Raw genomic sequence first — 25,774 nt, forward strand, 5'->3', positions numbered from 1 at the left:
TCATCAAGGATGTGAATGATGTGTACATTGAAAACTATAATATATTGATTAAAGAAATTGAAGACACATCAGTGGAAAAATTTCTGTTCATGGAATGGAAAAATTAATATTATAAAAATGTCCATAAAACCCTAAGTGATTACAGATTCAATGCAATCTCTATCAATATTCCAATGCAATCCCTATCAAAATTCACAGAAATAGAAAAAAAATCCTAAAATTCATATATAACTACAATATCCAAAATAATCTTGAGAATGAAGAACAAAGCTGGAGCCGTCAGATTTCCTGATTTCAAACTAATCACTACAGAATCGTAATGAAAATAGTATGGTGATTGCATATAAACAGACACATACACCAATGGGACAGAATGAGATCCCAGAACTAAATCTACACAATCTTTTACAAGGGAACCAAGAAAACACAATGGAAGAAGAATCTTCTCTTCAATAAATTGGTTGGGCAGCTAGATAGGGTTGGGGAAATGAAATTAGATCCTTCTCTTATGACATACAGAAAAATCAACTCAAAATGGAATAAAGACACAAATGTGAGTCCCAAAACTGTAAAACTTTTAGCTAAAAACATAAGGACAAAGCTCTGTGACACTGGCCTTAGCAATGAGTTTTTTGGATACAACAATAACACAGTCAACAAAAGCAAAAATAAGCAAGTGGGATTATATCAGACTAAAAATATTCTGCATAGCAAAAAGAAAGCAATCAACATAATGAAAAAGGCAACCTACAGAAGGGGAGAAAATATTTGCAAATCACAGGTCTGATGAGGGGCTAATATCCAAAATATTCAAAGAACTCATACAACTCAATAGCAAAAACAACAAACAGCCCAATTTAAAAATGAACAGAGGACCTGAATAAACAGTTTTCAAGGGAATACCTAAAAATGGCCAAGAGGTATATGAAACAGCTCAAAATTAGTAATCATAAGGGAAGTGCAAATTAAAGCCACAATGAGATATCACCTCACACCTGTTAGAATGATGATTATCAAAAGTCTGAGATAACAAATGCCAGTGAGTGTATGGAGAAAAGGGAACATTTGTACACAGTTTTTGAGGATGTAAATTGGGTCAGCTATTATGGAAAACACAATGGAGGTTCCTAAAAAATTAAAAGTAAAATTATAATTTTCAGCAACCCCACTTCTGGATACATATCCAAAGGAAATGAAATCAGGATTTTGAAGAGATATCTGCACTTCCATGTTCATTGCAGCATTATTCAAAATAGCCAAGATGTAACATCAACCTGTGTCTATCAACAGATAAATGAAGAAAATGTGATACACACACACACAGATGTATGTAAAGAAATATTCAGCCATAATAAAGAACAAAATCCTGCCATTTGTGGATGAATCCGGAGGACATTAAGCTAAGTGAAATCAGCCAGACACATAAAGATAAATACTATATGATCTCACTTATGTGGAATCCAAATAACTCTCTGAGTTTCTCATATGAACAGAGAGTAGAATGGTGGTTGCCAAGGGGTGAGGGTGGAAGAAATGGGAAGATGTTAGTCAAATGGCAGAAATTTTCAGTTTTAAAGACTACATTCTGGGGATCTACCATATAGCATGCTGACTATAGTAACTAATACTGTATTTTATACTTGAAATCTGCTGAGAGTAGATATTAAATGTCCTCACTACACACCCACACACACAGAAACACAAAGGTAATTATGTCTGATAACAGATCAACTATGTATTAATTTGATTGTAATAATCATTATACAATCCATACATATATCAAATTGTCACATTGTCAACCTTAAATTTATACTATTTTTATTTAATTATTAATATAACCCAAAAAAGCTGGATAAACACATAAAATCCAATAAATAAAATCCAAATCTAATAAAGTAAATATCTCAATAGTGTTATTACCCAATGCCTAGATTAGCACTTAAACACAGTATGTGACTGATAATTATTTATTGAAAATGAAATTAATGAATAAACATATAAAAAATTTAGCATGCTACCTAGCACATATTAGGCATTCAGCTAATATCAGTCCCTGTCCCTTCTTTCATAGCAAATTCCTAAAGACATTCTCTCTGATCTTGGTCTTCTTTCATATGAATAACTCCAGATGGAGTCAATTGCTGATACTGTTGATTAATTTACAATTTTCCACATATATATCGTTATTTTGAATTATGAATAAACAAATTCCAAACAATCATTTGCTGAACAAGTTTTTTGTGTCAACTGCAACAAATATGTGAGACCTATAATACTGCTCCCATTTTATAGATGCAGAAGCTGAACACAGATAAGTTATGTGACTTAGTTATGTGACAAAGATATAATTAAAATCAGGTTTTCAGACTTTATCTTCAATACCCCTTCCCCTACATTTAGCTACCATTGCACTGTCATAGGCAACTACAACAGTCCTCATCTGGGCTCTCTCTGATCGTCAAAGGACCTTATATTAAGCAGAGGGCTGAAATATGCCCGACTGGATATGAGGCAGTGACGCTAGTTATGGAATTTGGTAAGGAAAAAAGAGAGAAGCACAAAGTTGCCCTTTGATGACAGCATAAAAAGCTATCCAATATTAAACTTTGACTATCACAGGAAAATATAACATTAAAAATGCTTTGGACAATCTTAAGAACAGCATTATCTTAATAGACAGCTTTCATAGACTCCAACACATGTGCACCTATGCATGTGCATGCCCTCCATCCCAACACATACTCACAGCTAAATCAGCAGTCTCACAGGGATTTTGTTTCAACTGATTTATCTTTTTCCAACTTGAAAGTCATGTTACCCATTTCAAAGCTTGAAAAATGCATCAAAACTTATTTATATCCATTTTAACCCAAATTTAAGATGACAGAGTTAAATTCTCATCTTTCCACTTTAAAAGATGTTTGCAAAAATAAACACAAGTCATTTAAAACTTATTAATAGGGAGGCAGCAGCATTGATTTGCAGTTTGAAAACATTTTCCTAGCAAACTACATATAGCACCAACACTAAGAATTTAGAATATTAGAACCTCATAGAATCTAATGTTGACAGTGGGGTGTTTAAATCTCCCATTATTATTGTGTGGGAGTCTAAGTCTCTTTGTAGGTGTCTAAGGACTTGCTTTATGAATCTGGGTGCTCCTGTATTGGGTACATATATATTTAGGATAGTTAGCTCTTCTTGTCGAATTGATCCCTTTACCATTATGTAATGGCCTTCTTTGTCTCTTTTGATCTTTGTTGGTTTAAAGTCTGTTTTATCAGAGACTAGGATTGCAACCCCTGCCTTTTTTTGTTTTCCATTTGCTTGGTAGCTCTTCCTCCATCCCTTTATTTTGAGCCTATGTGTGTCTCTGCACATGAGATGGGTCTCCTGAATACAGCACACTGATGGGTCTTGACTCTTTATCCAATTTGCCAGTCTGTGTCTTTTATTGGAGCATTTAGTCCATTTACATTTAAGGTTAATATTGTTATGTGTGAATTTGATCCTGTCATTATGAATTTAGCTGGTTATTTTGCTCGTTAGTTGCTGCAGTTTCTTCCTAGCATCGATGGTCTTTACAATTTGGCATGTTTTTGCAGTGGCTGGTAACAGCTGTTCCTTTCCATGTTTAGTGCTTCCTTCAGGATGTCTCAGCATTTGCTTGTCTGTAAAGGATTTTATTTCTCCTTCAGTTATGAAGCTTAGTTTGGCTGGATATGAAATTCTGGGTTGAAAATTCTTTTCTTTAAGAATGTTCAATATCGGCCCCCACTCTCTTCTGGCTTATAGAGTTTCTGCCGAGAGATCAGCTGTTAGTCTGATGGGCTTCCCTTTGTGGGTAACCCGACCTTTCTCTCTGGCTGCCCTTAACATTTTTTCCTTCATTTCAACTTTGGTGAATCTGACAATTACGTGTTTTGGAGTTGCTCTTCTCAAGGAGTATCTTTTTGGTGCTCTCTGTATTTCCTGAATTTGAATGTTGGCCTGCCTTGCTAGGTTGGGGAAGTTCTCCTGGATAATAACCTGCAGTCTTTTCCAACGTGGTTCCATTCTTCCCATCACTTTCAGGTACACCAATCAGACGTAGATTTGGTCTTTTCACATAGTCCCATATTTCTTGGAGGCTTTGTTCATTTCTTTTTACTCTTTTTTCTCTAAACTTCTCTTCTCGCTTCATTTCATTCATTTGATCTTCAATCACTGATACCCTTTCTTCCAGTTGATCAAATTGGCTACTGAAGCTTGTGTGTTCATCACATAGTTCTCGTGCCATGGTTTTCTGCTCCATCAAGTCATTTAAGGACTTCTCTACAATGGTTATTCTAGTTAGCCATTCGTCTAATCTTTTTTCAAGGTTTTAACTTCTTTGCGATGTGTTCGAACTTCCTCCTTTAGCTCGGAGAAGTTTGATCGTCTGAAGCCTTCTTCTCTCAACTCATCAAAGTCATTCTCTGTCCAGCTTTGTTCCTTGCTGGAGAGGAGCTGCGTTCCTTTGGAGGGGGAGAGGCACTCTGATCAACATTAGACAGATCAACGAGACAGAAAGTTAAAAAGGATATCCAGGAATTGAACTCAACTCTGCACCAAGCGGACCTAATAGACATCTACAGAACTCTACACCCCAAATCAACAAAATATACATTCTTTTCAGCACCACATCGCAGTTATTCCAAAACTGACCACATAGTTGGAAGTAAAGCACTCCTCAACAGAAATTATAATAAACTGTCTCTCAGACCACAGTGTAATCAAACTAGAAGTCAGGATTAAGAAACTCACTCAAAACTGCTCAACTACATGGAAACTGAAAAACCTGCTCCTGAATGACTACTGGGTACATAATGAAATGAAGGCAAAAATAAAGATGTTCTTTGAAACCAGTGAGAACAAAGACACAACATACCAGCATCTCTGGGACACATTCAAAGCAGTATGTGGAGGGAAATTTATAGCACTAAATGCCCACAAGAGAAAGCAGGAAAGATCTAAAATTGACACCCTAACATCACAATTAAAAGAACTAGAGAAGCAAGAGCAAACACATTCAAAAGCTAGCAGAAGGCAAGAAATAACTAAAATCAGAGCAGAACTGAAGGAGATAGAGACACAAAAGACCCTTCAAAAAATCAATGAATCCAGGAGCTGGTTTTTTGAAAAGATCAACAAAATTGATAGACCACACAGCAAGACTAAAAAAGAAGAAAAGAAAGAAGAATCAAATAGACGCAATAATGACAAAGGGGATATCACCACCGATCCCACAGAAATACAAATTACCATCAGAGAATACTATAAACACCTCTACGCAAATAAACTAGAAAATCTAGAAGAAATGGATAAATTCCTGGACACATACACCCTCCCAAGACTAAACCAGGAAGAAGTTGAATCCCTGAATAGACCAATAACAGGGTCTGAAATTGAGGCAATCATTAATAGCCTAACAACCAAAAAAAGTCCAGGACCAGACGGATTCACAGCCGAATTCTACCAGAGGTACAAGGAGGAGCTGGTACCATTCCTTCTGAAACTATTCCAATCAAAAGAAAAAGAGGGAATCCTCCCTAACTCATTTTATGAGGACAGCATCATCCTGATACCAAAGGCTGGCAAAAACACAACAAAAAAAGAGAATTTTAGACCAATATCCCTGAAGAACATCAATGCAAAAATCCTCAATAAAATACTGGCAAACCAAATCCAGCAGCACATCAAAAAGCTTATCCACCATGATCGAGTGGGCTTCATCCCTGGGATGCAAGGCTGACTCAACATATGCAAATCAATAAATGTAATCCAGCATATAAACAAAACCAAAGACAAAAACCACATGATTATCTCAATAGATGCAGAAAAGGCCTTTGACAAAATTCAACAGCCCTTCATGCTAAAAACTCTCAATAAATTAGGTATTGATGGGATGTATCTCAAAATAATAAGAGCTATTTATGACAAACCCACAGCCAATATCATACTGAATGGGCAAAAACTGGAAGCATTCCCTTTGAAAACTGGCACAAGACAGGGATGCCCTCTCTCACCACTCCTATTCAACATAGTGTTGGAAGTTCTGACCAGGGCAGTCAGGCAGGAGAGAGAAATAAAGGGTATTCAATTAGGAAAAGAGGAAGTCAAATTGTCCCTGTTGCAGATGACATGATTGTATATTTAGAAAGCCCCATCGTCTCAGCCCCAAATCTCCTTAAGCTGATAAGCAACTTCAGCAAAGTCTCAGGATACGAAATCAATGTGCAAAAATCACAAGCATTCTTATACACCAATAACAGAAAAACAGAGAGCTCCATTCACAACTGCTTCAAAGAGAATAAAATACCTAGGAATCCAACTTACAAGGGATGTGAAGGACCTCTTGAAGGAGAACTACAAACCACTGCTCAATGAAATAAAAGAGGACACAAACAAATGGAAGAACATTCCATGCTCATGGATAAGAAGAATCAATATCATGAAAATGGCCATACTGCCCGAGGTAATTTCTAGATTCAATGCCATCCCCATCAAGCTACCAATGACTTTCTTCACAGAACTGGAAAAAACTACTTTAAAGTTCATATGGAACCAAAAGAGAGCCCGCATAGCCAAGACAACCCAAAAGAACAAAGCTGGATGCATCACACTACCTGACTTCAAACTATACTACAAGGTGACAGTAACCAAAACAGCATGGTACTGGTACCAAAACAGAGATGTAGACCAATGGTACAGAACAGAGTTCTCAGAAATAATACCACACATCTACAACTCTCTGATCTTTGACAAACCTGACAAAAACAAGAAATGGGGGAAGGATTCCCTGTTTAATAAATGGTGCTGGGAAAACTGGCTAGCCATATGTAGCAAGCTGAAACTGGATCCCTTCCTTACACCTTATACAGAAATTAATTCAAGATGGATTCAAGACTTAAATGTTAGACCTAAAACCATAACAACCCTAGAAGAAAACCTAGGCAATACCATTCAGGACATAGGCATGGGCAAGGACTTCATGTCTAAAACACCAAAAGCAATGGCAATAAAAGCCAAAATTGACAAATGGGATCTAATTAAACTAAAGAGCTTCTGCACAGCAAAAGAAACCACCATCAGAGTGAACAGGCAACCTACAGAATGGGAGAAAATTTTTGCAATCTACTCATCTGACAAAGGGCTAATATCCAGAATCTACAAAGAACTCAAACAAATTTACAAGAAAAGAACAACCCCATCAACAAGTGGGCGAAGGATATGAACAGACACTTCTCAAAAGAAGACATTTATGCAGCTAACAGACACGTGAAAAAATGCTTATCATCACTGGCCATCAGAGAAATGCAAATCAAAACCACAATGAGATACCATCTCATACCAGTTAGAATGGCGATCATTAAACAGTCAGGAAACAACAGGTGCTGGAGAGGATGTGGAGAAGTAGGAACACTTTTACACTGTTGGTGGGACTGTAAACTAGTTTAACCATTGTGGAAGACAGTGTGGCGATTCCTCAAGGATCTAGAACTAGAAATACCATTTGACCCAGCCATCCCATTACTGGGTATATACCCAAAGGATTATAAATCATGCTGCTATAAAGACACATGCACACATATGTTCATTGCGGCACTATTCACAATAGCAAAGACTTGGAACCAACCCAAATGTCCATCAATGATAGACTGGATTAAGAAAATGTGACAGATATACACCATGGAATACTATGCAGCCATAAAAAAGGATGAGTTCATGTCCTTTGTAGGGACATGGATGAAGCTGGAAACCATCATTCTCAGCAAACTATCGCAAGGACAAAAAACCAAACACTGCATGTTCTCACTCATATGTGGGAAGTGAACAATGAGAACACTTGGACACAGGAAGGGGAACATCACACACCAGGGCCTGTCATGGGGTAGGGGGAAGGGGGAGGGATAGCATTAGGAGATATACCTAATGAAAATGACGAGTTAATGGGTGCAGCACACCAACATGGCATGTATATACATATGTAACAAACCTGCACGTTGTGCACATGTACCCTAGAACTTAAAGTATGAAAAAAAAAAAAAAAGAATCTTATAGAATCAGGGGACCTACTGAAAGTTGTTCCTACCTGCTCCACCAAAAGGTTGTGGCATATCACTCCTGTGATCAGAGCATATGCTTCTGCCAGTGTATTTCACTGTTAGAAACACGGTTTTTCTTAAGGATCTTCTACTGTGCTGAAACTATTCTTTTAACTTTTGTACAAAGATCCTCTTTAACCTCCGGGAGCCAAAGAGAACAAGTATTTATGATATCCAACACATATTCAAAAATAGTGCACATTTGTTGAATACCTTAAAAAAGGAAACCTAGTTATATTTTTACCTCTAGGGTAGAATTCAAATTGCAATTTACAAATTCATGTTCATCTTCTAATTACTACATTGAGGGCCTCATGTTTGTAACAAGGACCTTTGGCTGATAGTTCTTTTCAACCTCATAACAGTCCTGTGACATACTATTGTTTTCATTTTAAAAAGATGAACTCTGTCAAAGTTGTTGGAGAGACCGTACCAATTGATAAATGAATATCTCATTTTATGTATTAAAATTAAGGGCAAAACCACAATTACTTTTGCACTAACCTATAGTATGTAAGCGCCAGAACAATTTTTTTTGTCCTGATTCTGCATCTAGGTAATTGGAAACACTAGCTATCTGACACATGAATGATTTAAACCATTGCTTTCTAAAATTTGAGCTTTTAACTAAATCAGAACTAAATTCAAGTAGCATCTGCAACTTACTAAACTCATCTTCAAAAGGGACACTTAGTATTTGATAGCACAACAGAGCGATCATACTTAATAATAATTTAATTGTACCTTTTAAAAGGGTCTAACTGGATTGTTTGTAACACAAAAAGTAAATACTTGAGGGAATGGATACCCCATTTTCCATGATGTGATTATCACACATTGCATGCCTGTATCAAAACATCTCACGTACTCCATAAATACATACACCTACTATGTACCCACAAAAATTGAAATAAAAAATTTAAAAACACAGAAGGGACATCATAACACCTATTCCACAGGATTGTTCTGGAAAATAAGTGAAATATCACAATTTAAGCACTTAACACTGAGAATACAAACACACTTTGTATTCAGTAAATGTGAATTCTGTTAGTTTCATTTTGCTTTCAGAAATTTTCACTTTTCAAATCACTGTTATTAAGTGATAAATAGTGGCAGAAGTATTTACAGCATTTCTACTACATAAAAGCATTAATTAAAGGTTTGTTTGTTTTAAAAAGGTAATAGAAACACCTCAATTCAGTGAGATTTGCAGACTGCATTAAGGCTATCCTATCAGGTGAGTGAGAGACAGCGGTCCTGCCTAGAAAATGAATTTCCATTTTAGTAAACTCACCCTATGTATAAACTAAAGGCAAGTTGTTCATACTGTTCTGCTGAAGTGGTAGTGGCAAAGATAAATGAGCAGTTTGAGCTTACAGCTTAAATTCTTTACTGTTTATTGATACACAAAAGAGAGATACTGTGCAATAACACAATTAACTCTATAAGGCTAATGAAAATCTTTCATTTGCATCAATGGGACGGTAGCATTTATTCTTATTAGATACAGGAAATCCTAGCAATATGGACTAATCTACTAAGAGAACTTACTAGAGACTTGTATCATGAAGAAATTTCCACACTTTCTGTAGAAGTGATATACCTTCTCTTGGGATTTCAGTCTGCTCAGGCTGCTATACCAAAACACCATAGACTGGGTGGCTTAAACAACAGGAATTTATTCCTCATAGTTATGGAGGCTGGAAAGTCCAAGATCAAGATGCCAGCCAATTCACTTGCCAGGTGAGGGCTCTCTTCCTAGCTTACAAGTGGCTGCCATCTTACTGTGTCCTCAAAGAGGACCGAAAGCAAGCTCAAGTCACTTCTTATAATGATGCTAATGCCATCATTGAAGACCCCACCTTCAAGACCTCATCTAAACTTAATTAACTCCAAAATACTCTACCTCTAAATAATATCACATTAAGTAGGGCTTCAACTATGAATTTTGGGGGGTCATAAATATTCAGTTCATACTGTTTGTAAAAATCAAAAACATCAATCTGTTTGCAGTTGCCACCACTCTTCAGAAATTAAATATCGATAGGGACAAAAACCTCAAAACACTTTGAAAAATTCAGCAAGACACATCATTAATATTAACTTCTGCTTAGCAACTGAAAGTACTTTAGCCTTCTAACTGTCTTCAGAATATGCCACAACACTAAAAGAAATGTTCTCTGAATATAGAAGAAAAATAATTCAGGCTGCCGTATTAGAATATAAAAATAGACATTTGGGGTTCAGTTTCATAGTATTGGTCACAGACATCCCACGAGTCATTATGGCTTTCAGAAATATTGTCATCTTTATAAATTCCATATTGTAATTCAGAGTATGCAGATGGAAGCATCTTTAAGAAGCTTTGAGGCCCCATGAAGATGACACAAATAATGCATTTCGGAAAGCTATTTATCTCCCTCCCTCCTTTTATTTCTCTATCCTTCCTTCACAGTCTTTGGCATACAATGCAATTCTAATAACCTAAAAGAATAAATCCAAATAAATAAGCATTTTATCTATTTCTAGTAAGCGTTGGATACACAATGTTTATGTACACAAAAATGCCTGCAGATATACAACACACACACTCACACAGACACACGCGCTTCCCATATAGGACCAGATATACCTGTTTGGAAAGTAATAATAGCTAATATGTACATTTACTACCATGAAGGAGACACTGTTTTAAGCACTTTACATAAATCTCATTTAAAAGCTCACAAAATAAAACTATAAAGTGATAAAATTAGTCTCTTATTTACAGATGATAAAATGAGTCAGAGAAATTAAATAACCCATGAAAGGTGGAATGATGAGAAATCCAACTAGTGCACTCAAGATAGCACTGGGATTCCACAGCCTTGTCTGAATGGATTGAAAGAAACATATCTTACCCTTGCCTCTTCCTTATCTCCAACTAAAGTGCTCGCCAAAGGCAAACGTATAAATGAGGTTAAACCCTCTTCAGGTAATTTTTACAGCATTATGGTATTTTGAAACTGACAATATAACTCCTGCCATAGAAAAGCTATTGGAACAGAATGCTTATCTGTGACTTTCACCTTACTTCCTACAGCATATAAATGAGTTCTTTTCTATTCATTAAAATTGTTCTAAAAATACATGCTAATTTCCATAACATTTTTAAGGTTCTATGGAAGTCATGGCTCCTTATCAAATGAGTTGTAAATGTTTATTGAGTGAATGAATGAGTTGAATAAATTTTTGACTTAAGAAATTCTTATTTCCTAACTAGAAAACATTGTTGCTTTGTTTCCAACAAAATATCAGTAAAAGCAAATGATGTTGATGTTGATGGAGACTACTGAAGAGAACATAAATCTTAAACAGTGCTCAATTTAAAAAGTGTGTGCACTGATCATTAAAAGAGAAAATATGTAAATCTTGGGGAAAAATGAAGCAGTTACTCTTTACTAAATGGAACTGGCATTTCATGCTGCAAATGATGTAAAATGGCATATACATATTTATAAAATTCCAACAATAACCTAAGTACCTAAGTACTTTGAAAGGCAACAAAACAAGGTGGAAGAGAACCATTTCATTTTTCTGTGAAATCTAATTCATGCTGAAGTGATATCCTTGAGAATCTACTGCATTTTCTGGAGGCTGGCTGAAGGTCCAGCGAAGAAGAGAGGGCTTTAGTAACTTCCTATCAAGTGGCAAGACAAATCAAAATTCTTGAGGCATAAAGCTGTGTAGCCCTAAAACTCTATGTCAGAAACATCTGTTTTCAGATGTTTGATGAGGTTGCCATATTCAGTTCCCCTTTGACACTGTAGACTTGTCCTGTGCACCCTCTGATTCTAAGCTTAATTCTGTCCAGGGAAAAGACTCTGCTTCTTTATCAAAGTTTGTACTGATACCCATATTTATACTTTCTACCTAGACATGTTGCCTGGTTTCCAGTTCCTATCATCTAGTCCCCTTGGGCCCACTCACATTCCCTATGAGTGAGCCTGGATTTCCTACTTTGCTAATTGGCCTGAACTCTGCTTTTCCAGCTAGGCTTATAATACTTACATTTCCTTGCCAATATGAACTTTGTGTTGTTGTTTTTCAGATTTTTAACATCAGGTTCCCTAATGTAATAGAATTTGGGTCCTGGTATTACCTGGTTGTCCTATCTTGTCTTACTTTTCCTCCTTCCCAATCTAAACCTGACAATGTTTAATGCCGTGGACATTTGCAAACCACACTTAGAGGCTGTGATGGGAATACTCCCCCTCTACCTTTACTCTGACAGAGAAAACTATTTTATCACTAACATTTTTTTTTTTTTTTTGAGACGTAGTCTCACTCTGTTGCCCAGACTGGAATGCAGTGGCGTGATCTCAGCTCACTGCAACCTCTACCGCCTGGGTTCAAGCAATTCTCCTGCCTCAGCCTCCTGACTAGTTTGGATTACAGGCACCCACCACCATGCCTGGCTAATTTTTGTATTTTTAGTAGAGACAGGGTTTCACTAGGTTGGCCAGGCTGGTCTCGAACTCCTGACCTCAAGTGATCCACCCACCTCGGCCTCCCAAAGTGCTGGGATTACAGGCGTGAGCCACCGTGCCCGGCCATCACTAACATTTTTAGAGTTACCTGGGTAAGATGATTTTTAAAACCAGATCAACTTTTATTCCACTTCACTATTTAAAAAATATACCTCTTATTGCCTGCACCTGCGACCACTGCTCCCACAATACCTCTTTTGGTATGCCACTTTCCATAGGAGGAATGAAGACAGAGGTGCTGGCTGGTTTCTAACAAAGAGAAAAGATGGCAGACGGGAGAATCTCCTACTTGACAGTATAACTACAGTTATTGATTCTGTAATGTCATTTTTAAACAGTTTCCACCCTTTGTTTCTATCATTTGATCTTTGTCTAGATCACAGCCTAAATTGTACAAAAACTATAGGCTTTAGAATCAGACAAGTCTCAGTTCAAATTCTGACTTGTGAGCTACATTATCTGGATTTAACCTTTCCAAAACTCAGTTTTCTTATCCGAAAATGTACATAATGCCACATGTTATTCAAGGAGGGATTAAATGAGATCATATTTTATTCTTTTCTAAAAAGCTCTGGGCCTACTAGGTATGTGTGTATATACACATACACACACACACACACATAATCACATCTCACATCCCTGTATGTCTAGATAGATACACCTGTCTGAGAAGTTCTAATGGCAGCTAATATTTACATTTACTACTATGTACCAGATGGTATTCTAAACTCTTCATAGGAAAGCTCACTGAAATGCTTATGATGTAACTGTGAGACTGATGCACTGAATATCTTTATTTTATGGGGTATAGAACTGGAGAAAAGTCAAGTTAAAGTGCTTAAAGGTGAAAAGATGGGGATGCTAAAGATTGTATTTAAAATAGCACTGGAACACTGCAACCATGGCAGAATGGAATCAGAGAAAGGCAAAGTCTTTCTCCCTGCTTATCTAAAATCACAGGTTTTCCCAAAGACAAATGTAAAACAAAGCAAAATGTACATGAATTTGCTTCAATAGTCAATGCCATTATTATTATTTATATGCCATTGATTTACAAAATTAGATACTGGTTCTTTATGTTCATGTGAGAACAATCTGAGAAGCAAAATATTACATATGTTGTTTATGTTGACTTTTACTGAAAATGTGCCTTTCTAATTACAAGAGAAACAAAATTATAACCCAGGCTTTCTTCAATTTGCCTAGCTCTTACTTAGTATTCATACACCTGTAACATCTTGGCAGTTAAGCATTGGAAAGGCTTTCATTTTCTCAGTGCTTGATATATGCACAGCAAAATCCACAGCTTCTTCCTCAACCCTCTAGTTTATAGATAGCTTGATTATTTTAGCAAAATGGTCATATTACGTCTTAATTTATCTGAATTCTACCACTGAAATTATAATTCTTCACTCTATCATCTGCCTGATGATAGGAAAACATGGAGTAATGACATGAAGAAGAGAGGGGCAACCACAAATTTAGAGACTAGTATCTCATGTCGTAGCACACTATGAAAGCCCCATGTGGGCCACTCCATCTAGTTCTTTTCTCTTGGCATTTAGTTTTACCTGGCTTCCTTTCACATTTCTAACATAAAAGGTGGGCTGTACCTTATTTTTCTCTGTGGTATGGTTATTCTACATAATTACCCAAATTCTATACATACTTTCAATCTAGCAAAACTCTTTTCATTTCATAAAATAAGACTTGTGGTCCTTACAAAAAATTCTACCACCTCTGGGATTCTTTGTTTCAATAGCCACTAAAAATTTGGCAAATAGTTCATGGTTTAAAATAGCACTGTGTATATTTTCTAGAAAATACACTAGAATGTTTATGAAGACTACAAATCAGGCTGGTCAAATAGAAGTTTTCTAATTTATATCCCTCCTAATGCATTTCTCCTAATGTACTTTTTTTATCCTATACAGGACTAATATCTTTTTGTCTTTCCCTCTCTGGCCAAACCATTATTGCTATGGATTTAGCATATATTGTATTTCCAGTCTGGATCTCCCAAACTCAACCTCCCTAATCCTGAATAAGCAGCCAAAGCTGCCCTATACACCTATCCTACAGACATATACTTACTAGCTGTGATAGTTAATATTGAGTGTAAACGTCACTGGATTGAAGGATAAAAAATATTGTTCCTAGGTGTGTCTATGAGGGTGTTGCCAAAGGAGATTAACATTTGAGTCAATGGACTGGGAGAGGCAGACCCACCTTCAATCCAGGTGGGTACCATCTAATCAGCTGCCAGCGTGACTAGGATAAAAGCAGGCAGAGGAATGTAGAAGGACTAGACTGGCCTGAGTCTTTTGGCCTTCATCTTTCTTTTGTGCTGGATGCTTCCTGCCCTCAAACATTGGATTCCAAGTTCTTTAGCTTTTGGACTCTTGGACCTACACTAGTGGTTTGCTCAGGGTTCTCAAGCCTTCGGCCACAGACTGAAGGCTGCACTGTTGGCTTCCCTACTTTTTGAGGTTTTGGAACTCAGACTGGCTTCCTTGCTCCTCAACTTGCAGATAGCCTATGGTGGGATTCCACCTTGTGACTGTGTGAGTCAATACTCCTTAATAAACTCCCTTTCATATATACATCTATCCTATTAGTTCTGTCCCTCTAGAGAACCCTGATTAATACACTAGCATTGAAGATATGTTAAGAACACCAAGCCCTGGAATCTTTAGTTGTAATTAATTGCAAAATTTCCTAAACAAGTTTAGTTTAAGAAAAGTTGTGAACTAGAATTATTATATGTGTGTGTGTATATATATATATATATATATATATATTTATATAAACATTTTGTAAGTTGAAACTTGTTGATTATTCATGACTATATGAAACTGTCCACGGTTTAATAATATATAGGAAAATTTGAAGATTATACAGAGTATTTCTACTGTTTTTCTGTGAGATGTCCTAACTCACAAGGGAATGAATGCTTGATGTCTAAGAAATCAAATCATATTTTAAAACCTTGAACCTGTTTTGGCATACTCAGAAGCATCACATTTCTTCTTTTCTCAAAATCTAACTGATACTTATGTTTGTCAGGGATTCCCATGTTTTTTCCAGAGAAGAATTTATTTATCTATTATCATTCTCATTTAGTTGTATGAACTTAGGGCTAAAACAAAACAAAACAAAACAAAAAAACATGACTGCTTTAACTGGAGGAAGCAAACACTGCAAATCAGTAGTTTAGAGGGAAAAAATTGGTTGTGGCAGAGATTGGTGTAATAGTGCCCCAAGTATGGAGGAAGGAAAGTGTTGCCAAATTCAGCTGATCTCCTCTGTCCTGGAAGTGACAGTTTAACATTATAGTATCTCTCTGGTTTAGAATCAGACATTTGGCTACCACTGCTGTAAATTATATACCAATAAATTATAAGGGAGTTAAAGATAATTTATAAGAACTTAATTTTCTATAACAAGGAAAATCCCTTATACATACTTCATACTGAATGTTTACCACTCAGAAGAGATTCAATTAAAATATTTAACATTGGCTATATAGTCTACATAATGAAACTAAAGAGCTCCTTTCCCCAAGAAGACACACCTTCATAAAAACACCTTCTGGATGATAATATAAAATTTACAAAGTGAATCAGACAAGTTCTTTCCAAATCTTCTTATGTGAAGATCATACTATAAAAATAAGTAGCTGGTCAATATGTATTAGTAAAGAAGAAAATAAAACCTGCAGCTCACAACTATTTATACTAAAAGTACTTGATTCCCTTCATATAAAAAAAGCCCTATGCCCTGACATTGTGCAATCTACGTAAGATTCTAGGTAAAGTTGTAGAGTTATTGATTAGGTAGATATGGAGCTAAATGACTCAAAATATTGCTATGATCTTAGTAAGAAATTAATAAGGAGTTCACCAAATCAAACCAACCATGGTGGTTGGCACCAATTTTGGAAATTTTTCCATTATGTAGCTTGGAAAATTAAGGTACTTCCTCAAAAACCCATTAGTCATTTGAGCAATAGCTAGAGTATTTATATATAGGTTTTTTTAGAATTAAAGAGATCTCACTTAATAATGCAGTGCAAAATACTGATTAGCCATATTTGACAATACAATGCATATTTTAATATAACTTGCTATTTCTTTTTAACGGTCAAAATAAAATTCTTAGTTTATATTGGAACCCCATTTTCTAAGCAAGGATAATTATGTGGTAAAAAGTTACCTAGAATTCAACGAGTTTAATTTTTTAATAAAAATAAACTTAGAGGAGTAGCTATATAGAATTTTTCCTTACTGAGCAATATCATGATTCTTCACAGTTACCTATGTCAACACAAACGAACTCATATTGAAAGGTTACTCATAAAGAAGAAATACCTGTATTATCTATAAAGATTTCTAAATTAAAGAGTTGTCAATTATTTAGTATCAAGTTTAAGTAAAAAAATCAATTTAATTCACATGACAATTTACTATTAAAAAACATTTATATGTAAGTAACTAAACTCCCTTACCTTATAAATATCCAAAAATCCACACTGGTGGTCAAATCTGGTGTACAGTTCATTCAGCATGCTGATTACTTGCAAGGGAGTACACTGGGCACATATGGCTGTGAAGCCAACAATGTCTGAAAAGAGCATGGTGACATCATCAAACTTTCTGGCCTGTACTTGCTGCCCTTGCCATAATTGCTGGGCTACATCACCAGGGAAAATAGAATATAGAAGATCCACTGTCTTCTTTTTCTCTTCTTCCAGGGCCTGGTGAGTTCTTTCTAAAGTTGCCTTTAATTTATCCATCCTTTTCTTCAACCCATCTTGGGCCTTTGCCTGCTCACCAACCAAAATGACATCTCGGGTGGCATCATGGATAGGTATGTCTGAGAGATGTAGCCCTCGGCCCATGAGTTCATCCAACTTGTCCACACATGGAGAGCCCAAAAATAAAATGGAATTTGATTCTGGAACATGGATCATTTGTCCTTTGACTTCCATCACCTGTGAAATTAACATGGAATTTTGATCAGTACTCTTCACATAGTAGGTTCACAAAATTTAATATATTATCTGATGAATAGAAAGAAAAAATGTTTTATTAGCAATACTGAGTTACTGCATTCATATAAGCAAATTTAAATCTGATTTTCATCCAGTTTAAAATTCATGGTTCTGAAGAGAAACAATTGTTTTATATCTCACTCAGCTACTTTCTAAAGACAATAATGAAATGGAAAGTGAGATCAGTGAAAAATGAAACAGGAAAACATTTTTTATTCAAGATGATACTCCAAGGTACATCATGAAACTGGTTTATGAGCCAATTCAAAAGCTTTCATCCTACTAAATAATAATGAAATTATGGTAAATCCATCTGTCAAAATAACTATATTTAACTGTCATTAAAATAATACCCCTTTCAGAAAATAAATCCAGGAGGTTAAAATGAATCAAAGTAATTGGCCTTACGTAAATCATTTTTCAACTATTATAGTACTTTGAAAATGTACTAGTCATTGCACTTGTTAGGTTAGTGGACAGTTCTCTTATTCTTAAAAATAAAAATATAAACCAGATATTAAGCTAGCATTATCAGAAAATATCACTCAACTAGCATGTTCATATAAGCTAAAAATAAATGAAAAAATAATAATTGTAATACTAAAGGAATTTGGGTCATATGATAAAGGATCTGAGGGTAAAGTAATTTAAATCTATTCCTCTTTTCTATGCCCTTTCACTGGAGAATTTAGGGAACTGAGATTTAATGGGAAACTTAGTGAACACAAGCTTATGCCCGGTAGCCTAATGAACACCTTCAGAGGGCACGAACAATGAGCACCAGTAGAAAAGGAAGGTGAAGCTGGGGTACGGCTACAACTAAAACTATTTGGATTGGACTAAGGTTAAACTAAGCACACCTGGAGAAAAAAGCCAGTTTCAATTACTTAGAAAGAATAGGCTAAAAGTCGACCAGTTGGGACTGTGCATCAGTTTCATCTATGTTCCACTACTACATGGAATGTGCTCAATACATGTATTTTCCTGTTTTCTTTATAGCTAAATAGTTAAGCTAGTTGATAATAACTGGTGGCACTGAACAAATATGGAATAAACTATTGGGATTTGGATTTTTAAGTCGTTAATATTTTTACTTTTCTCCCTTGTACCATTCACCAAGATCTTGTTTATATAAGAAAATAAAATGGAATCTTGCTTGATGTTATAATTTTTATGGAATTAAATGCTCACTTTACCTTATGTAAAATTTCTGCTAAAGTTCAGTATTTCATCCTTTTATTTATATTACTCTTATTTATTCACTGAAATATTGATTATTTTCTATTTACTAGTAATGCTCTGCTCTGGATGATAAGGATAGAAAGATAAAATACAGTTCCCCTTTTCAAACGTATCACAGTATGGTGGAGAATCAAATCTATATCGGCCAGAGAATAGGAGGAGGAAGACATTCTAAATTCACCACCTAAAATAGGCTCTCAAAATACTGCAGGTTATGGTTTGAGTAAAAAGAAAATAATTGTCCTGTAAAATATTTACAGATTGTTTGTATATGTTTCATATGCTCTTTAGGGTAGGAGTGTTGCTAATAATACATACTTTCTTGTTATTAGGATCTTAAGGGCATGGTAAGGAAGAAACACATAATGTACAATCCCATAGTTTAAAAATTATTATATAAATTTTTTTAAGATTGACATAAGTGCAAAAACCTTGATAAGCTTAATAGAGTTAATCATATTTTTAAATGGCAATGATAACATCTGATACTCATATATTTAAACTTCTATGTAGTCTCTCTCTCTCTCTTCACATTTCTTTCCAATTACTTCTTTTTTCTTCTCCATCTTGCTTTCTTCTTTCTTCTCCCTTGCTTCTTGGAGTTACATTTTTTTCACCCTCCTCTCTTTATTTGGTGTTTGTCTCTCCTTCTGCTGGTCTCTCTTCTTCATCGCTTGGACTCCACTCTCTCATTTTTTTCCATTGGTTCCTGTTTTCTTTTTCTTTCTCTTTTCTTCCTAGGTATCAACTTTAACATTTACCATCACAACTAGACCTTATTCTCTTTTGCCTTTATCATCTCCATCTTAATTTTAAATATGGAATTAGTGTATGTATGTATGCATAAATTAATATATATTATTTCCTATATGTAATGCATTTTAAATATTAATTTATAAAAAGTCTAAATTGAATAGTTCACATTCCTGTCTCAAAAATGTAAAACAGCAAATATGTCCTTGATTTATATGTGGCCATTAGTTTGTTTTCTGAAATCTCTACATAAACAGACCCTGAAAGAAGAAAAAGTTGTTGATTGCCTACACTACAGAAAAACAATTCATAGACGATAAGCCCAAAGAAATAAAGTAAATAACTTCCTTTTCAATATTTTCTATCAGTGAACTTTTTATTTAATAAATGGGCAGATTCAATGGCACCATTTGTATCTCTGTCACCAATGCATTTTTACTTTAATTGGAAAATAATATAAATTATCCTTCTTGAATTATGTTTCTCATAATTATAAATTCAGAAATTCATCATTATTTGCATTTATTAACTTAGCAATAAGCAAAACTATTATAAGAACTACATATTTGTATGTAAAAGAATTGTGGAAAATTGCTTAAAATATAAACATCTATCTAAGGTTTTATTGCATCTTACATCATATTGAAGTTTCAATGAGATAGCACAGAAGACATCAGAAAAATAAACTGTCATAACATTTGTCAGATTTCAGAAACTGGCAAGCATAACAAAGGGGAGTACTTTGCTCTGAGCTATAGTAAAGGGTTAAATATCATACTATCACAAACCTTGGTTGTCAGGTTCTGTTAAACTATCTGCATTATTTCTTTTTTCATTTTACTTTACTTTTATGCTGGGTTGGGGGGTACATGTGCAGGTTTGTTATATAGGTAAATTCATCTCATGGGGGTTTGTTGCATGTTAATGCACAGATAGTTCTATGAAAATATTCACCACTGTTATCAATAAGTAATCAGAATTGAGTAAGTCCAGGTCATATAACTGCACATTACATGTTTTATATTTTTGCATATCTTGAGCATGGCCTAATCCATGCTCTCATGGAGCTTCAGGTTTTATAAGAAAATCATTTGATGCAGTGTTACATAATAGTTTGAAAAGAAGGGTTTGGAAGAAGTCAGGTCTGAATTTGAATTTCACCTCTCCTGAAAATTAAGTGGGAAAACTGACCTACGTTCAGTTCCCTATCCTTTCAAAGCCTCGGTTTCCTTATCTATAAACCGGAAAAGATGATAATGATGTTGAGGAGGATGATGCCTGTAGCTAACTCAACACATCTGTGAGTACTTGCTATTGCCCATGTACTGTGCTGAGTACTTAATTAATACTTAATTTATACTTTGTTACTGAATTTTACTCTTTTGCTAGCTATTACTATCCTCAGTTTTAAGATTTAGGGAGGTTAAGACATTTGTTAAGAATACACAGCTATAAGCAGTAAGGTCAACACTCAAACCCAAACTGGACTGACTCCAAAGGAAACACTCTTAACCACTGTAGAAGCCTGATGGTGAAGGAGAGAGAAGCGAAGCAATTACAATTTTAAATATAAATCAATGTGATGGCAAAACAACCTTAAAGAGATGTTCACAATGGGCAATTGAAAAGAGAGAAGTTGTTGCTACAGATATAGATGTAGCTGCTGATATGGATTTGCATGACTATTCTTTAGAATTCAGTTCAGTAACAAAAAATGGGCACTTCTAGATTTGGTTTCTGGTCTTTCAGATCCCTGCAATGTAATTTATGAAAGCACAAACAGAATGATATGTCCCGGGTGCTTCAATAATTAAAGGGGCTTCCAGAAGGGCCACTGCTCTCACAGAGCAACATTTGCTTTCAAAGAACTAGCTCTAGCTAAAAAAGCAGGAGACAGTGCCCAGCCTGAGAAGCTTCCATGTCCTTAATGTCCTGATATTCTCCCTCTCACACCCACCATAACTCACTACCCAAGAGATTGTATGGCTAGAGTCACCAGCAAGAGAAATTTTGCACAACAAATGCCCAGCTAGGAATTACTCTTCATCCACATGGGCTGAAAAATCCCCTCCATATAGAGACATAAGGATATCTGACCTGGAGAAGCTTGCTCTGCACCCTCAAGCAGCATTACCAAGGACAGTGGGAGCCATGAGGCATGAAATAAACCAAGATGAAAATAGCACCACATAACCTCTGAAAATTACACAGTCATTGCAACTAAAACCCACAAAAGTAGGCCAGGACCTACATGCCAAACCTAAATAGAGGAATTTACTGTTAAAATAAAAATTTTAAATAGAATCTAGAGTCTCCTAACACAATACCCAAATTATCAAAAATATAATAGAAAGTCAACCATCATAATAAGAATCATAATAAGAACCAAGAAAATCACAACTTGAATGACAAAAGACAATCGATTGACGCCAACACTAAAATGAATCAGATGTTGGAATTATCTGTCAAGAATTTTAAAGAGGGCATAAGAAAATATTTCAACGAGCAATTATAAATTCTTTTTAAATGAATTTTTAAAACAGAAAATCTCAGTAAAGCAATAGAAATATAAAAATAACCAATGGAAATTATACAACTGAAAAATACAGCAACAAAAATAGAAAACATGCTGGGTGGGCTCAAAATTAGAATGGAGATGACAGAGGATAGAATCAGTGAATTGAGGACAGCTTAATAGAATTTACTCAATCTGAACAACAGAGAAAATAGGCTGAAAAAAAGTTTTAGGGATCTTTAGGACAATAAAAAAGAAATCCACATTCATATCCTAAGAGTTCCAAAAGTATAGGGGAGAGTAAGGTTGAAATAGTATTTGAATAAACTATAGATGAAAATGTCTTAAATTTGGTGAAAGACATAAACCCACAGATTCAACTATATGGGTTCTAAATAAGGATAAACTCAAAGGAATTCACTCCAAGATACATTTTAGGGTGCACATGTACCCTAAAACTTAAAGTATAATAATAATAATAAAAAAGAATGGCTAAAGAAAGGTCTTTAAACAGAAAGAAAAAGATAAGAGAAAAAAATCTTTGAGCACTAGGAAGGAAGAAAAGGAACAGAAGGACTAGAAATATGGGTAAATACATAGATTATCTTCTCCTCATGAGTTGTCTAAATCATATGCGATGACTGAGACAAATATGATAATATTATACATTCTGATACTTTGATCGTCATGAGTGGCCTCACAAGAGGAAGGCAGAGGGAGACCACACATGCACACACACACACAAACACACGCACACACACACCACACACAAAGGAGAAGGTGACGTGAACAAAGAGACATAGATTGGAGTGATGTGACCTCAAGCCAAGAAACCTCAAGACCTGCCAGCAGCCACAAAAAGCTAGAAGAAGCAAGAAATGGATTCTACTCCAGAGCCTCTGGAGATAGCATGGTCCTTTTGACACTTTGACTTCTGGCATGCAGGACTATGAAAGAATAAATTTATGTTGTTTTAAGCTACCAAGTTTGTGGTAATTTGTTACAGTAGCCACAGAAAACTGATACCTTAACAACAAAATCTACAAAAACAACAAAATCTACAAATACGATCTAATTAATATCTAAAATAATTTGACAATCCAACAACAGCAGAATACTCTTTCTTTAAAAAAAAAAAAAAAACCCAAGGAGATCATGGAACATATACCAACCAAATCCTAGGCCATAAAAAAACACCAGAATAAATTTCAAAAGTTGAAATTGTACAGAGTATGTTAACTAGGTGAAATAATACTAGAAGTCAATAACTGAAAGACAACAGAAAAATCCCTAACAATGTGAAAATGAAACAACACTTTTCTACACAATTCATTTTAAAAGAGGAATTGTTAAGAGAAATTAAATTGCATAAAATGAAATCAAAATGGAAATACAGCATATTAAAATAAGTAGCATGCAGCCAAAGCAGTGAAGAGAGTGCTTATAATCAAAGTGAGAACAAATCACGAATCAATAATCCAAGTGTCTACCTCAGAAAACGAAAAATATAAGAGCAAAATAAACCCAAAGCAAGCAGAAGGGAGGAAACAAAAACCATAAGAGAGGTAATCAATGAAATTACAAACAGGAAAACAATAAAGAAAATGAGCAAAAAAAATGGTTTCTTTGAAAAAACATCAATAAAATCAGTAAAGTCTAGCAAAACTGATGAAAATGACAGCTAAGTAAACAAAAATCAACATAAGGAACAAGATAGGGGTTATCACTATAGATAATATAGCCATTACAAGAATAATAAGGGGATATCACAAACAGCTTTACATTAAAAAATTTGACAGTTTAAATGAACCAATCCCTTGAAAAAAACCCAAACTACCAAAACTCAACCAAGATGAAACTGATAATCTGAATCATTTTATAACCATTAAAAACATGAAATGTATAATTTACAGTTTTTTGAAAAAAAAAAATCTTCAGGCCAAATAGTTTTGCTGGAAAATTCTAACAACTATTTGAAAAAGAATTAACACCATTTTTTCAGTGTCTTCCAGAAAATAAAAGGGGAAGGAACATTTAAATGTGGTGCAGTTCCACCCCTTCCTAAAGATTACATCAGCTAAGTTAATGAAGAAATAATTCATTTGTCCTCTAACATTCATCTTCTAGCTAGGATATGATGAAGCATATGAAATGACAGTTATATCTGGCCCAAATTAAACAATTACAATATGAATTTTCCTTAAAACATATTGATAGATGTCATCTTGCCCCCAAGATTTACCATTATGCAAAGTTTATCCTTTAAGCTTGCAGTATTTGCACTAGGACCTCCAGCAAAAATAGCTCCTATAACTTTAGTTCCAATAGTTCCTATTTAAGAGTAGAAACTAACTACTAAAAGAAAACATAGAGGAAAAGCTCCTTGACGTTGCTTTGAACAACAATTTTTTGGACATGACCCCAAAAGCACAGACAATAAAAATGAGAATAGATCAATGAGATTCTATCAAATTAAAAAGCTTCAGCACAGCAAAGGAAACATCAACAGAGTGAAGAAACGACATACAGAATAGGGGAAAATATTTGCAAACCATATATCTTACAAGGGTTTAGTATCCAAAATATATAAAGAACTCAACTGACTAAGAAGAAAACAACCAAATTAAATGGGCAAAAGGCCTGAATACAGACATTTCTCAAAAGAAGACATACAAATAGCCAAGAGAAATATGAAAAAAATGTCCAACATCACTAATCATCAGATAAATACAAATTAAAACTACAATGAGATATCACCTGATACCTGTTAGAATGGCTATTAAAATGATGAAAAATAATGAGTACCAGCAAAATGTGGAGAAAAGAGAACCCTTGTACACTGTTGGTGGGAGTGGAAATTAGTACAGCCATGATGACAAACAGTATCAACATTCTTCAAAAAAGTAAAAATAGAATTACTATATGATCCAGCAATCTCACTACTGAGTATATATTTAAAAAATGAAATCAAATGACAGTAATCTGCACCCCATGTTCACTGCAGCATTAAACACTATAGCCAAAATATGGAATAAACCTAAGTGTCCATCAACAGATGAATGGATAATTGTGGTATGGAATGTGGTATATACAAGCATACCTCATTTTATTGTGCTTCACTTTATTGCCCTTTGCAGATATTGCATGGTTTTACAAATTGAAAGTTTGTGACAACCTTCTGTTGAACAAATCTACTGGTGATATTTTTCCGACATCATATGCTCATCTCATGTCTCTGTGTCTTATTTTGGCAATTCTCATAATATTTCAAGCTCTTTCATTATTATATGTGTTATGGTAACCTGTGATCAGTGATCCTTGATGTTACTATGGTAATTGTTTTGGGGCACCACAAACCACACCCATATAAGACAGTGAACTTAATCAATCAACATCGTGTGTGTTCTGAGTGCCCCACCAACAAGCTGTTCCCAGTTCTTCTCCCTCTCCTCAGAGCTCCCTATCCCATGAGAACAACAATATTGAAATTAGACCAATGAATAACCCTACAATGACCTCTAAGTGTTCAAGTGAAAAGAAAAGTTGCAGGGCT

The 25,774-nt window shown here is 35.1% G+C and overlaps 1 protein-coding gene across 1 annotated transcript in view; it reads right to left on the reverse strand.

The window, feature by feature from the left end:
- Window positions 1-25,774, reverse strand: part of GUCY1A2 (guanylate cyclase 1 soluble subunit alpha 2) — a 350,970-nt gene that overhangs the window by 118,980 nt on the left and 206,216 nt on the right. The window contains exon 5 of the mRNA XM_019037654.4: window positions 17,166-17,651. Coding sequence (XP_018893199.3) covers window positions 17,166-17,651 — 486 coding nt within the window. The remainder of the gene's footprint in view (window positions 1-17,165; window positions 17,652-25,774) is intronic.

Source organism: Gorilla gorilla, chromosome 9, assembly GCF_029281585.2.
Source record: "Gorilla gorilla gorilla isolate KB3781 chromosome 9, NHGRI_mGorGor1-v2.1_pri, whole genome shotgun sequence".
NCBI classification, from domain to species: domain Eukaryota; kingdom Metazoa; phylum Chordata; class Mammalia; order Primates; family Hominidae; genus Gorilla; species Gorilla gorilla.